Consider the following 14,213-nt stretch of genomic DNA (forward strand, 5'->3'; position numbering starts at 1 on the left):
AGTGAACTTAAAGCATGCTGGTACAACTGACAGACTAAAAGTGTTCGTAAAGACCCACGTCCCGGAATACCATCTGACCAGCTGACTTATTGGCATTAATTTGTCTCAATCCGCAGATGTACGTACAAGAGGTTGACCCGTAGAAGGCAGTCTAGCCAACATCTCACTATTGTCTCTATCGAACCGAGCATAGAAATGATTCAGCTCATTCAAAAAACAGACATCCATAGTACGGATAGTGTAATGGTTAGCATTACTGCCCCACAGCACTGAGGTCATGGGTTCGATTCCCACCATGACTCTAACTGTGGGGCATTTGTATATTCTCCCTGTGCTTGTGTGGGTTTCCTCCGGGTACTCTGGTTTCCTTCCACATTCAAAAAATATATAGCGGTAGGCTAATTTGCTCCTAACAAATTAACCCTAGAATGTCTGTGTGTGCGTGTACATGTGGTAGGGAATATAGACTGTAAGCTCCACAGGGGCAGGGACTGATGTGAATGTTCAAATATTCTCTGTTAAGCGCTGTGGAATATGTGTGCGCTATATAAGAAACTGTTAATAATAATAATAACTGTTAATAATAGTTGATGATGAGCTAGCCTTGTCTGTATTATAGTCACTGATCACCTGAATACCCTGCCACATACGCAGAGGCCAGATCTTAATAAATGCTCCTCTATTTTTAACTTATAACAGTGCTTAGCTCTGATAATGCCCCTCCTTAGATTTGCCATAGCAACACCATATTTGCTGCCGTTACATATGCCACAGAATGACTGTGCAAGTAGCTAGAGATCCATCTTCGTAAATGATTTGCCTAATAATGCCGCTCGGACCGGGTGAGCGCGGGAGCGGAAGATGGCGTAAGGCAGCAGGAGATGGCGCGAGGCAGCGGGGACCCAAGACGGAGCCTGGATGGAGCCGGGTGAGCTGCTCTCACCCGGCTTGGCGGCGGGTATGTACGGGAGTCGGAGGGAGGGTGTTGGAGCCGGCGTGAGGGTGCGGGCTGCAGTGTACAGAAGGACAGGAGGACAGCGCTGTGTAAGCTGCTGCTGCTCACATGGCGCCGTCCTCCCTGCCTCAATCCGGCACCTTGTTATGCCGGATTGAGAACGACGGAAACACAGCCAAAACCTTTCAGTTTTGGCTGTGTTTCCGTCAAAAGCAGGTGAATTAGCGGCTCTTCCATCAATCCACCTGCTTTTCGGCATGTCGGGAAAAAAGGCTATGAATTAATAGATCGGAACCCCTTTCGATGTATTCACGTCGAAAACTGCCGTCTTTTCAGCAAGACGGCAGTTTCGACCTCTATTGAATATACCCCTATGCATTTCTAATGCCTTCATTGTTTTACAGTTCTATAAAATAAATACACGTCTGATGAAATTAGTCCTCCAGATAAGCCTAAATTGTACTTAATATTAGAACAAACAACATAACATAAGGATAGAAGGCCAATATAAAGGATAGCTAGCTGTGTTAACAAGTGTGCAACAAGTGTGTAAGAAATATCCGTATCTGTTACCTCCCAGCCCTTGAGCATTTGAAACAAGATAGGAAGCTTCTGCCTTGTCACAGATGCTGTAGGAACTTGTCCCGGGGAAGCCTCCATCATAGGGGTCAGGTAGAGTTCAATGATCTAGCACATCAACACTATTTGAGAAATGCTAAGGTGTTTTAGCCCTGCTCACCCCTCCACTCCCATCAGCCTGTTATTAAACCGGTAGGTTTTACAACATCAATAAAGAACTTTTCTGCCCAGTGGCACGGACAAAAGCTGGCTTTAAACTATGAAAACTTTGTGTTTCGTCCGTTGAGATTGTTTCGCTGTGTCAAATACTCCCCTGGGTTCAAAAGTTCACTTGAACCATGAACTTTGTCATCCCACAGCAGGCATCTGAACAAATATAAGATTAAAGCAAGCAAAAAGGGGAAGGGGGGCCATAATATTGCCAATTTTTCTTTTTGCATTGCATGTCTCTAGAACCGGGTACCGGATGCAGCTGAAAGAAAATTTTAATGGTTGCGCGGCCGGAACTACAGAATTCCTGTAAATATTCCCTGTCATCGTCCTCTTGCCCCCCCCTTCCCCGTCTATGGCTTTCACACAAACACATATTCAGCAAATAATCATTAGTGCGCAAACTAAACTCAACTAATCTTCTTAATAAATTGTGAAGTCTTGTATGACTTATGGTTTCGTTCGCGGCTTTCCTCCCTGTCTGGAACCGGCAGAATATGAAAACAAATGGGTCAGGAACTTTATGTATTTGTTTAGGTAGAATGCTTGTCATCTTGTGATACAGACTCTTGGCCAGGTTATACAAGCGCGTTCTGATCCCCAAATTTGTAGGAATGAAAACAAACATCTGCTGTTTTTTTATGCTTACGCAGCTAATGCCATAAAGCGCCCAAATCCCATTGTTGCACTGTTTTGTTTTACGTGTGGAAAATTACAATCCCGTAGTAATTGGTTGCAGGCATATTGGCAGCGTGGTAGCCCATGTGCAAAAAAAAAATTAGCCAGTTTTGTATTGGTAAAATGAAAAACAGAAATGTATTAAATACCATGACGGGTACTTTTAACAGGTGCTATGATGGGTTACCTCTCCAATAAGCAGCAGGTTAAATGTAGGGTTAAGGGCCCTACACACGGAGAGATTTGTGCCAGAGATTCATAATGCGAGATTCAGCATGAGAGATTTCGGTACTTGTGAGTTATCCGGGCTCCCGATTTTTTGATTGTATGCCTTAAGTTAAGGCATACAATCCGATGCGATGCGATACGATATCGCATCGCATCGCATCGCATCGCATCCGACCATCGGATGCGATGACCCGATTTTTCCATAGGAATCAATGTTAAAATGATTCCTATGGAAAAAGGGGTCCTTTTCATACCCCTACTATCCAAGTGGGCATGGAGTTGGATATAAACCTGTGGCGAGCGTAGCGAGCCACCGAGCCCGAAGCGTGGCGAGCGAAGCGAGCCCCGCGAGGGGACGGTATTCCGTGTCCCCTCGCGGGGCTCGCTACGCTCGCCACGCTTCGGGCTCGGTGGCTCGCTACGCTCGCCACAGGTTTATATCCAACTCCATGCCCACTTGGATAGTAGGGGTATGAAAAGGACCCCTTTTTCCCATTGAATTCCATGTTAAAATGGACTCAGTCCATTTTAACATTGATTCCTATGGAAAAATCGGGTCATCGCATCGCATCGCATCGCATCGCATCCGATGGTCGCATGCGATGCGATGCGATGTCCCGATCCGACCCGATTTTAAAATCGGACGCCCGGATAACTCACAAGTACCGAGATTTCCCTTAAACTGAATCTCTCAGATAATGGGCCCACACACAGAGAGATTTGTGCCAGAGATTCATAATGGGAGATTCAGCATGACAGATTTTAAATCTCTCGCAGAAAGCATTTAGGCAACTTTTAGGGGAATATTTTCTTGGACCGCTGTTGGTTCCCATAATACGGGGGACAAAAGGAGCAGGGGTCCCCTGTATTTTGGAAACCAGCACCAGGCTCTTGGACCGGTCCTGGTTCCCAAAATACAGGGGACAAAAGGAGTAGGGGTCCCCTGTATTTTGGAAACCAGCACCGGCTCAAACAGCCATCAGGATAATGCCACAGCCGGGGGATACTTATTGGGCGGTATTCAATGAGGCTGATTCGCCAGGTTTTTATGGCGATTTTGTGCTGTAAGGCGAATTTCTGACTAAAACGGTGAATCACGCTATTCAATGACCAGATGGCGAATACATTTCAAGGTTTTTTTTCGCCATGATTCACCGAGTAGCAATCGCTATCTTTTTATGGTGAAGTGGAAGGTGAACTTTTAAAATAAAGTGTTTTGTTTTTTACAATTGGTGTCAAAAAATCAGGAATTTTATTCTGAGGAGGGGTATGCTATTTTTATTCATGTGCTGTAAGCACATGAATATATATGTAATAAAAAAAAATATATATATATATATTTTTTTTACACAGACCAGCCAGCAGGGGGCCGGCGCCGAGCCGCTCATTAGATATTCATATATTCACTTCACCCGATCATTACATATTCATGATCGGGTGTAGTGAATATACCCGGTCACCTGCTGGCACCCCCGGGGGGCAGCCTGTGCTGCCTGGCACCCGGGGAGCCCACCTCCCCCCCACAAACGTTGTGGAGCAGGCAGAGAGACTTCCATCTCCCTGCCTGCCACCGTCCTCGGGCTCCCTGCGGCTTCCGCCGCAGGAGCTCAAATTCGCCAGTCAGGGGCAGCGAGCCCCTGACTCGTTGAATACCGGAGCCGGCGAGGCTCCGGATCGCAGCGAGCAGTGGCGAATGTGCAGCGAATCCTAAACAGGATTCGCTGCACGTCGCTGGTATTCACATTGAATACCGCCCATTATATAAGGTCCCGCGGCCAAAGCATCACCTCTGTGGCTGGTCAGCCCGGGCCGGGCCCCTGGGGGAGTAGAGACCCCCCCAATAAAGGGGTCCCCCCTCCAAGGTGCCACTGGCCTGGGCTGAAGCCCGAGGCTGTCCCTGGTACCCCAGGACAGTGGGCGCCAGGCTGATAATTATTAAAGTCATTGGTGGCCAGTGGCCTTATAAATAAACGTTGGTGGCATCGTGTTTGCTCCCCCAAAGAAATAAATATTGGTGTCATAGTGTCGCCCCCCCCCCCCCTCCGCCAAGCAAATAAATGTTAGTGGCATACTATCCCCCCCCCCCCCCCAAAAAAATGTAATCATTGGTGGTCAGTGCCCCCCCCCCCCCCACACACACACAAAAAAAAACTTTTAAATCATTGGTGGCTAGTGGTAACCAACCTACCTATTCATAATCACATTTATTTATACAATGTATGCAGCTATTAAAAATCAACTGATGAAACAATGAAATTAAAAAGAAAATATCACATGGAACCATTTGTGGGAAATAATCACCCCTTTTATGTTGTTTCCTCCACTTGGGATCCTGTTCCTAGAGTGCACTTTTGGGTTCTTGGGTGGCACAGTGGTAAAATCAATATGGGACAGACTTAATGTGACCACCCTGATTGATGGCAGCCCTGCATGGACAGTGCTGGCTGAGTGGTGCCACCTGGATAATATTATTGTTTATATGATTATTATTTAGATGATTCAACTGTATATAAAAAAATATTTTCTTAGAATGTATTCCTGTACATTCTAAATAAATTATTATTTAGTATTTAATTATTTTTAATATTATTTAATTATATTTCTTATCTGGATTCTAAATGTATTGATGTGTAGACAATCTCCTAAAACAAGATCTCAGACACTATGGGGGGGGGGGGGGGGGGGAATATATATATATATATATATATATATATATATATATATTGTTGCTGTATGCCCGGCACTCCTGTCTCTTATTCAGTTTCAGCTTAACCCGGTGCCTTCTCCAATCAATCGTGTAGTCAGGTAGTAATGAGCGGCACTCCAAGGTATAATAGAATCAATAATACACAAAACAAGTGCTGAATTCTACGTTTCAGTTTATTTCAACCTTCATCAGGAATTCATTCATTCATTCCTGATGAAGGTTGAAATAAACCGAAACGTAGAATTCAGCACTTGTTTTGTGTATTATTGATTCTATTATACCTTGGAGTGCCGCTCATTACTACCTGACTATATATATATATATATATATATATATATATATATATATATATGAAAAGGCTGTAATTGTAGAGACATATGTTACTATGACTACGCAATGTAAACAGACTGACAGGAGGAGAGCCTTTTGTTATAGCTTCTTATTCAAGATCATGTGGTTGCACACATCACTGACACATCGCTGTGTACTGAGCGATCTTGCTGAGCATTCTGAGTGATCTAGCATTGCTCAGAACGCTCAGCAAATCTCCCCGTGTATAGTCCCCTTTAGTGTATCTGCACCACAGTACAACACTGTAACACAACCTTCGCACGGCAATTCCTGGTTTCACACAACCTCCTTTACATCAATGCAACACATTTATCACAATTCAGTGGCAAATAAAAAAAAAATGAACAGGTGATAAAATCAGTCTGACCCCATATATCAGGGTTGCCGACTTTATTATTCTCCTCTCCGGGGGCGGGGCTTAAGCGTGCCATCACTAAGCCCCGCCCCCATGATGGTAAACCAGCGAATTCACGGATCTCCGTGGAGGGGGAGGGGCTAAAATGACGCAATTGTTTCATTTTAGCTCCGCCCCCTCCTCTGAGACCCGAGGATTGCGGCATTTTAATGCCGCGATCCGGGGGACAGTGGGGGTCCCCCCTGAATCCACGAGGGTTGCCCACCCTTCCGGGGGGCCGGGAGGGGGACCCGATTTTTGGGAGACTCCCGGAAATTCCGGGAGGTTCGGCAACCCTGCCATATATACCACTGCAACAATACAAACAACACAACAATATAAACCCATTTCACTAGTATCCAAAATGCAACTACTGTATAAACATTCTTGCAACGCAACAATGGTGAACAGGGCTGAAACGGAACATGCGCTGTATAAGAGTACACATGACAGTGTATGAAATTGCGCAAAGCAGATTGACTTGCACCCCCAAGGGGGGAGTGCAGGTTCCCCTGTTTAAGGCCTGCTGTGGTCAATGTGGGTATTAGAAGAGATTGGCCATATGGGTTGGCAGTAAATAGATGCATCAGGAAAGTGAGAGCAAGGAACTTTCATATGTCCATTTGACTGTAATATCTCAGCACCATAGAGTGTTATGATTTGCAAGTGAAGGAGAGAACAGTGACGAGGACGCATTTTGCAGAGCCATTATCAGGGGGGTACTGATATGTTTGGTGTAACAGAGCTATGCAAGAATAAAATATCATTTTGCAGAGCAAAATTCCGGAAGGGCGTTTCAGGTGTGACCCTTACCACCTGGCAGGACATGAGGCCCTTTGTGTCCATATCAGTAATTTCCTACCTATTTTTCATTGGCATCAGGATTTTCCTTTGATCAGGTTGCCAGTGACCAATCTCATAAATAGGGGAACCAGTGTATTGAATCAGTGATTTTATTGGTCTTATTGAGGGTCAGATTTATTAAGCCTGGTGAAGTGGGAGTTGATAACGCAGCAGCCAATCAACTGTCAAGTTACAGGCTGAGTTTGAAAAATAACATTTAGAAGCTGATTGGCTGGTACGTTATCACCAGACGCATTATCACTTCACCAGACTTAATAAATCTGCCCCTGAATCTGTGTCGTGGATATAACAGAACAATGTTCTCGCAGTTCGCTGTTAAATTGTTCTTGTTCTCTATACAAGGAGAAGGCATCCAATTTGTTGTGCGCTGACCCAGTGTCCTAGAGAATGCAGCCTATTATTTGGTTTGAATTTATAGTGTGCATTCACGTGCGGTGCCCCAGTGAGGTCTGGTTCCTTGCTGTCACTAACCTGAAAATGCCATCGCAAGGCCCTAAGTGCTCTCCTGGCTTTGCATGCTCACCCAGTAAAGAACAGCACAGGCTCACATCATGCCCAATTAGGCACACCATGGCTATGACCTCAGTGTGGCCTACATTTGAACTACTGCCCTTTTGAATGGCTGTTTGAGATATATCTGTGTTCCAACCTGGTCTGCGTGTGTTAGTTTGCCTGTGACCGTGACCTCAAGCTTTGTTACCTGTTTTTAAATCTGTGCTGACTACACTTGAAATCAGATTGTATTTGATGCCTCCAGTGAAGTGGATCACTCCTCTGTGGTGAACACTGGAATTTCTATCAGTCTCTGGTCCTCAGGTTTAGTTAGTGTCAATTGATAGCAGCAGAATGTGTCCACATCTTGATGTGTCCAGACATTGGCTCAGGCCACGGATGCCCCTCATGTTCCAGTCTGTAAGTTGTGTATTCTAGAACCAAAGGCCTGCATGACCTTCCTCACTCACTATAAAGCCGGTTTAAACGATGTGTACCAGGACTCCGCGGGGTAACCAACATCGGCAAGTGTGTATCATGGCTCTCGCTAGCGATATTCTCCATTGTCCTGTATATACAGATGATGGAGGACATCGCTAGAGACCCGCGGCAGGGCACATCGTTAATGATATAGTGCACACACACTAGACAATATATGCAAAAATATTGTTAACGATGGTCATTATCGTGCATATCATTTAATATATCATCTGGTGTGTATGCACCTTTAGCTGCACTCTTAATTTGATCCACATCCCCGTTCTTTACATTGCTTGATACATCTCTCCCCCTAAAAAAGATCCCATTTATCAATGACCGCAATGCAGAATGCAGTCACTTTGGGCGAATGGATCACTTGGCTCAGCCCGTCACTGCGATGTGCCGATGGTGCCGAGGGCACTGCTGCTGCGCAGTGATGGCACTATCTGGAGATGGTGGCAGCTGCAGGGGTCCAATTTCAGGAACGCTCCATATTCCGGATATTGGTAAATCTGGTGCCATCGCTTCACCCCCCCTTTCCCATACAAACCTATGGGGGATGTGGCTGTGGGCGGAAAGAGAGGGTATAACAACAGGTATCGGAGATACATCCAGGTACGTCATGCCTAATATTTGCAGCTGTCCCCCAAAAAGGGGCATTTATGGGGGAACAGCTGCAAATATTGCTTGATAAATGGGCCCTAAAGTCTGGTTTTCTATGAAAAAACAACAAATGAAAAGTAAATTCTTCCAGAATTCATTGGCAAACATAAAGCAATACCATTTATTTCTGACTTTTAACTACTACCATCTTTGCAGATACTGTACACCAGTGTTTTTCAACCACTGTGACGTGGTACACTAGTGTGCCCTGAGCTGTTCTCAAGTGTGCCCCCAGATCTAGAGATGTCCACACCAGTTTACAGCCACCACCAGTTCAACTGTTATTTACTGGTCTCTTCTTTTCATGTAAAGGGCCAATGTATTTTATTTTTGTTACCTGTGGGGACTAGTGTGATTTTTTTTTTATATGCGGGCCAATGTATTTTGCCTTGTGGGGATCTCATGGTGTGCCTTGGCAAATTTAAAATCTTATTTAGTGTGCCGCAAGGTAAAAAGGTTGAAAATCACTGCTGTACACACTTATTTTTTTAATGACCCTCCAAATCATTGTTGGTACTTGGTAGACAGACATGACTATGACGACACGTCTGTTTCTATTTACACCACTCTGCCCTTTTAACTAGCATCAGAGATAAAGGTTCTTTACCTATTGTTTGAGCTTCTGACATTTGCTCATGCCTATTTGTTGACAATTGTCTGTGACTCTGGTTGTTTGCTTTGTTATCTCGCTTGAACCTGTGTCTAGTGTCCTTGAACTTGGACTGTAATTCAGTTTGCACCTGAGCTGCCCGTCTTCACCTGTATCTAGTGAATAGCGATAGCCACCTTTCTGTCTGAAGCCGCCTAGTGAGACCAACATGGGTTCCTAATGTCTCCTGCAGGGTTTCTGGGGAAGCCTAGGATTCCTATTAGTCTCCAGCAATCACTAGTGGTATAGGTCTGGTGGAGGGTGCATGTCTTCACCTCCCATGATTAGGCCATGCCGCCTGAAAAATACCTGGGCCAAGCCAGGCTCTCTACTGCCCTGGTCTGAGAAGCCATAGTCCAAACTTTTTTCTATGATGTTCTCCAATATTGCTTACAGTCCACGAATGTGTATGCAATTGCATTTGCGTACAAACATGAAACTGGCCCTTTGTGCCTGATTCAGATGTGGTTTAAGATGTGCATGGCATCTAGCAGTCCAAGAAGGGGCATGTGCCCAAAATGATGATGTTGGGAGTTGTACGACAAGACCACGCCCCATCCACCAGATACTCCACCCGAGGCACCGCCCCGTTTCCGGTTGCCGAACCCGATTTGTAACTTTCCAAAGTTGGGAGGTATGAAATTGCCAATTCCTCTCAATCACTCTGTGCAACTGGGATAGCAGCAGCCCAATCTGGAACATGTATTATAGGGTGACATTCTATGGATTGAGATAAATCCGCATGTTTTCATATCGCACCACTTCGCACTTTTGAAAATCGCAAGATTGGCCCGTTTTTCGCATATTTAATGAGATGCGAAAAACAGCCAAATAGTGCGAATAGGTGCGAGTTGGTGCGATTTCTTTAGTCCTGAAAATGTGCGATTTTCATGTCTGAAAATCGCACGTTTGCAGGAAATCGCAAATTAAAATAAAAAAAAACCAGTGCGGGGTCCCCGCCAGAGCATAACCAGCCCCGGGCTCATTGAGCCGGTGCTGGTGACATAAAATCAGGGTCCCCGACAAATAGGGGTCCCCTTGATTTAATGAAACCAGCACCAGGCTCAAGGTCCGGCGCTGGTTCCCAAAATACGGGGGACAAAATGACTAGGGGACAAAATGACTAGAAAGTCGGCTCCTGATTGGCCGCTAGGCGGCCAATAGAATCATTCGGAGGAAAGGCGCGGAAGATGAACATCTCTGCGCCTCTCCAGTCCGTGAGCGGGTACCAGCCGGGAGCAGCGCGTCTGCCGGAGAGGATGCCGAGGTCGTCGCCAGGGACCAGGTGAGTAGGATTTCCTTCCTTAGGAACCCCTTTTGGACTACTTCGGATCCTGGACCCCGGAGACATCAGCCCTGGAGCCCAGGACCCCGGACCAGCCCCGGAACCAGGACCAAGGCCCCGGACTCTTCTGTCCAGGAGCCCCGGACCTAGGATCCAGGGACCGACCTACGGGCTCAAGGTAGGTAAGTATCAGTGTGTGTGTTATGTGTGTATTAAACTTTTATTTTTCAGGGTGTCAGTGTGTTTTATTTAACTATTTTTTGTACTGTAGAACTACAAGTGCCAGCGGGCCCTTTAATGCCCCGCATGCTGGGACTTGTGGTTCTCCAAGTCCCAGCATGCGGGGTAGGCTTGCTGGGACTCATAGTTCTACAGTAGAAAACAATAGTTTTTATTCTATTTTTAACACTTTGCATCAGCCCGATGCCCACCGCCCAGGGGCATCGGGGACAGCCCCGGACTTTCAGCATGGGCTGGTAAGTCCTGGAGGGGGGGGGACCCCTTCATTGGGGGGGGCCCACTTCCCCAGGACCCCTGCCCATGCTGACCAGCCATGGGGATAATGCTTTGGCCGCGGGACCTTATATAATAAGTGTCCCCCGGCTGTGGCATTACCCTGCTGGCTGGTTGGGTCTGGTGCTGGTTCTTAAAATACGGGGGACCCCTAGTCATTTTGTCCCCCGTATTTTGGGAACCAGCGCCGGACCTTGAGCCTGGTGCTGGTTTCATGAAATCAAGGGGACCCCTATTTGTCGGGGACCCTGATTTTATGTCTCCAGCACGGCTCAATGAGCCCGGGGCTGGTTATGCTCTGGCGGGGGACCCCGCGCTGGTTTTTTTTTTATTTGAACTGTTTAAACTTTTTTTTACACCAGAACCCTGCACAGATCATTGCGATCTGTGCAGGGTTCTGGCTAATTCGCCCATGAGAACCTGGTCTGATTTTTGGGTGAATTATAGACACACTTTATACAAATCGCATACCATTAAATATGCGATTTGTATACTTTTTCATGTGAAAACATCTGGATGCGATGTGCTGCGAAAAGCAGCCATCGCATTTCCAGTGTGTCCAACTTGTTGGCCAAAATCGCACTTTTTTCACATTTTCGCAGCTCATTAAATATGCGAAAATGGGAAAAAATGCGATTTCGGCCGTTTTTGCGAAAAAAAATCGCAAAAGTCTGATTATCTCAATCCATAGAATGTCACCCATGATCTCAGCCCAAGCGCAGTTTGGGGATAATTGTTCTGTTGCATGTACATTGGCCATTGCTTACAAACATGATATTCTGTAGGCCTAATGTCCTGGACTGTGCGTGACCACTGGAGAATTAAATGCGTGGGTAAAAATAGCATCAGTTCCTCTTTAACAAATCGGCACAACCTGCTCACTGCAAGTATAGAGCTACATTTTCAAATTACCATTTAAGATATGTTTCATGGACATATTTGAGCAATTATAGTATCTTTATCCTGCAGGCACTTGTACTTGAAATCAGGTGCTTCTGCCAACATTTTATTTTAGAGTGAGATTCATTTAGGGGGTAATTCATAGAGCTAACAGAATATTCTGCTGTTTTAAGCAGCGCCTGGAAATGACACCTTGTGTGCATGTAACCTATATGTTTTCTTAGCCAGACTGTTTTACAAGAAACCAGAAGCCTCTTCTAGAAGACATATCGTATAACAGCCATTATTCTGATCATGCTTCCAGGGAATATAGTAATAACCACTGGAAAACTTCCTTCTGGGAGATTAAGGGGATTTATCAAAATAATTCACAAATTGGAACATAGGCCCTGGCGTTTATTTAAGCTTTTTCGGCATATAGAGTTTCTCAGGCTTTTGCTTTATGGAGGAGTCTGGCCAATAGAGCTTTGTTGGTGTTAAGGCGCTGGCACTTAATGATAACATCCTGTAAGCAGCGTATGTTTTCCGTTGACGTGACATCTTTTCCTCAACTGCTATGGAGAGGAAAGAAGTCTTGATGAGAAACCCAATGGTGATTGAAATACAAGTGTAGGGATGTCGTTAGTATCAGTCATGAGAGCGATGTCACAATGGATCATGGGAGAAATTAAGAGAACTCTTTTATTATCATCTTTTAATAGGGCACATCAAGGAGCTGATGACAATAGTCATATGAACTGGTTTATTTTCTGACTGACTGGACAGACAGAATGGGCCTAATAAGACAGAAGAGGTGATGGCTAGAGAGACAGAAGAGGCGCTGGCTGGTGAGACAGAAGAGGTGCTGGCTGGAGAGACAAAAGAGGTGCTGGATGGTGAGAGAGAAGGATGCTGGTTAGTGAGACAGAAGAGGTGCTGGCTGGTGAGGCAGAAGAGGTGCCAGCTGGGGAGACACATTGGTGATGGCTGGAGACAGAAGAGGTGCTGGCTGGTGAAACAGAAAAGGTGCTGGCTGAAGAGACAGAAGAGGTGCTGGCTGGTGAGACAGAAGAGGTGCTGGCTGGAGAAACAGAAGAGGTGGTGGCTAGTGAGAGAGATGGATGCTGGCTGGTGAGACAGGAGAGGTGCTGGCTGGAGAGACAGAAAAGGTGCTGGCTGGAGAGACAGAAGAGGTGCTGGCTGAAGAGAGAAAAAAGGTGCTAGCTGGAGAGATGGAAGAGGTGCTGGCTGGAGAGACAGAAGAGGAACTGGCTGGAGAGGCAGAAGAGGAGCTGGCAGGCAAGACAGAAGAGGTGCTGGCTGGAAGGACAGAAGAAGTGCTGACTGGAGAGACAGAAGAAGTGCTGGCTGGTGAGACAAAAGAGGTCCTGGATGGTGAGACAGAAGAGGTGTTGGCTGGAGTACTGGCTACAACTGGAGAAACACTGGAGGGTTGGAGAGACAGAAGTACGCTGACTGCATTTGGAGAGACTGTGGGACTGGAGAGTTTTCCCATTTTTTTTATAAAGCGGCAATCATTAACACTGAAAAGCTGGGTTGATTTTGCCATGTAATTAATTGCCGCTTAAAAAAACCAGGAAACCTCTCCCAAAATCTCTCACTTTCTGATTCACACACCCTATTACATTTGGCCCCAAGTTTTGAATTATTTTATTTTATAACACTCTCTGGGGGATTGTAATAGGCTGTGAGAATCGCAAAGAGAGCCATTTATGAAATTTCTCCAGCTTTTTTAAAGCGGCAGTCATTGACACGGCAAAACCAGTTTGATTTTGCCATGTAAATGTTTTCCGCTTTAAAAAAAAACAAGAAATTAAAACTCTCCCAAAATCTCTCACTTTCCAATTCTTCCCACCATGGCCCTAACTGTGCGGAGTTTTATATTCTCCCCGTACTTGCATGGGTTTCCTCCGGGTACTCTGGTTTCCTCCCACATTCCAAAAATATACTGGTAGGTTAATTGCCACCAAAAATTAACCCTAGAATGTCTGTGTGTGCGTGTACATGTGGTAGGGAATATAGATCGTAAACTCCACTGGGGCAGGGACTGATGTGAATGTTCAAATATATTCTGTAAAGCGCTGCGGAATATGTGTGCGCTATATAAATAACGGTTAATGAATAATAAATGTATTTTACAAAGGTGCCAAACCTAATTCCATTGGTCTGCAGGGTTGGAGCTTTCCAGTGCGTATATCACTGTTCTACGTTAGTACACAAATCTCGCTACCCAAACGTGCCACTGACTTCTTACATGGGAAATGT

The 14,213-nt window shown here is 45.5% G+C and overlaps 1 protein-coding gene across 3 annotated transcripts in view; it reads left to right on the forward strand.

The window, feature by feature from the left end:
- Positions 1-14,213, forward strand: part of LOC146007268 (uncharacterized) — a 50,688-nt gene that overhangs the window by 4,260 nt on the left and 32,215 nt on the right. Inside the window, exon 3 of one of the 3 annotated variants that reach the window (XM_083145617.1) lies at positions 12,650-13,322. The exons of 1 other annotated variant lie outside the window; for it this stretch is intronic. In XM_083145617.1, the coding sequence (XP_083001743.1) occupies positions 13,049-13,322 (274 nt within the window). In that variant the 5' untranslated portion in view covers positions 12,650-13,048. The remainder of the gene's footprint in view (positions 1-12,649; positions 13,323-14,213) is intronic. One more of the 3 variants, XM_083145618.1, reaches the window with a different exon arrangement.

This window comes from Crinia signifera, chromosome 6 (assembly GCF_055691185.1).
Source record: "Crinia signifera chromosome 6, ASM5569118v1, whole genome shotgun sequence".
NCBI lineage: Eukaryota > Metazoa > Chordata > Amphibia > Anura > Myobatrachidae > Crinia > Crinia signifera.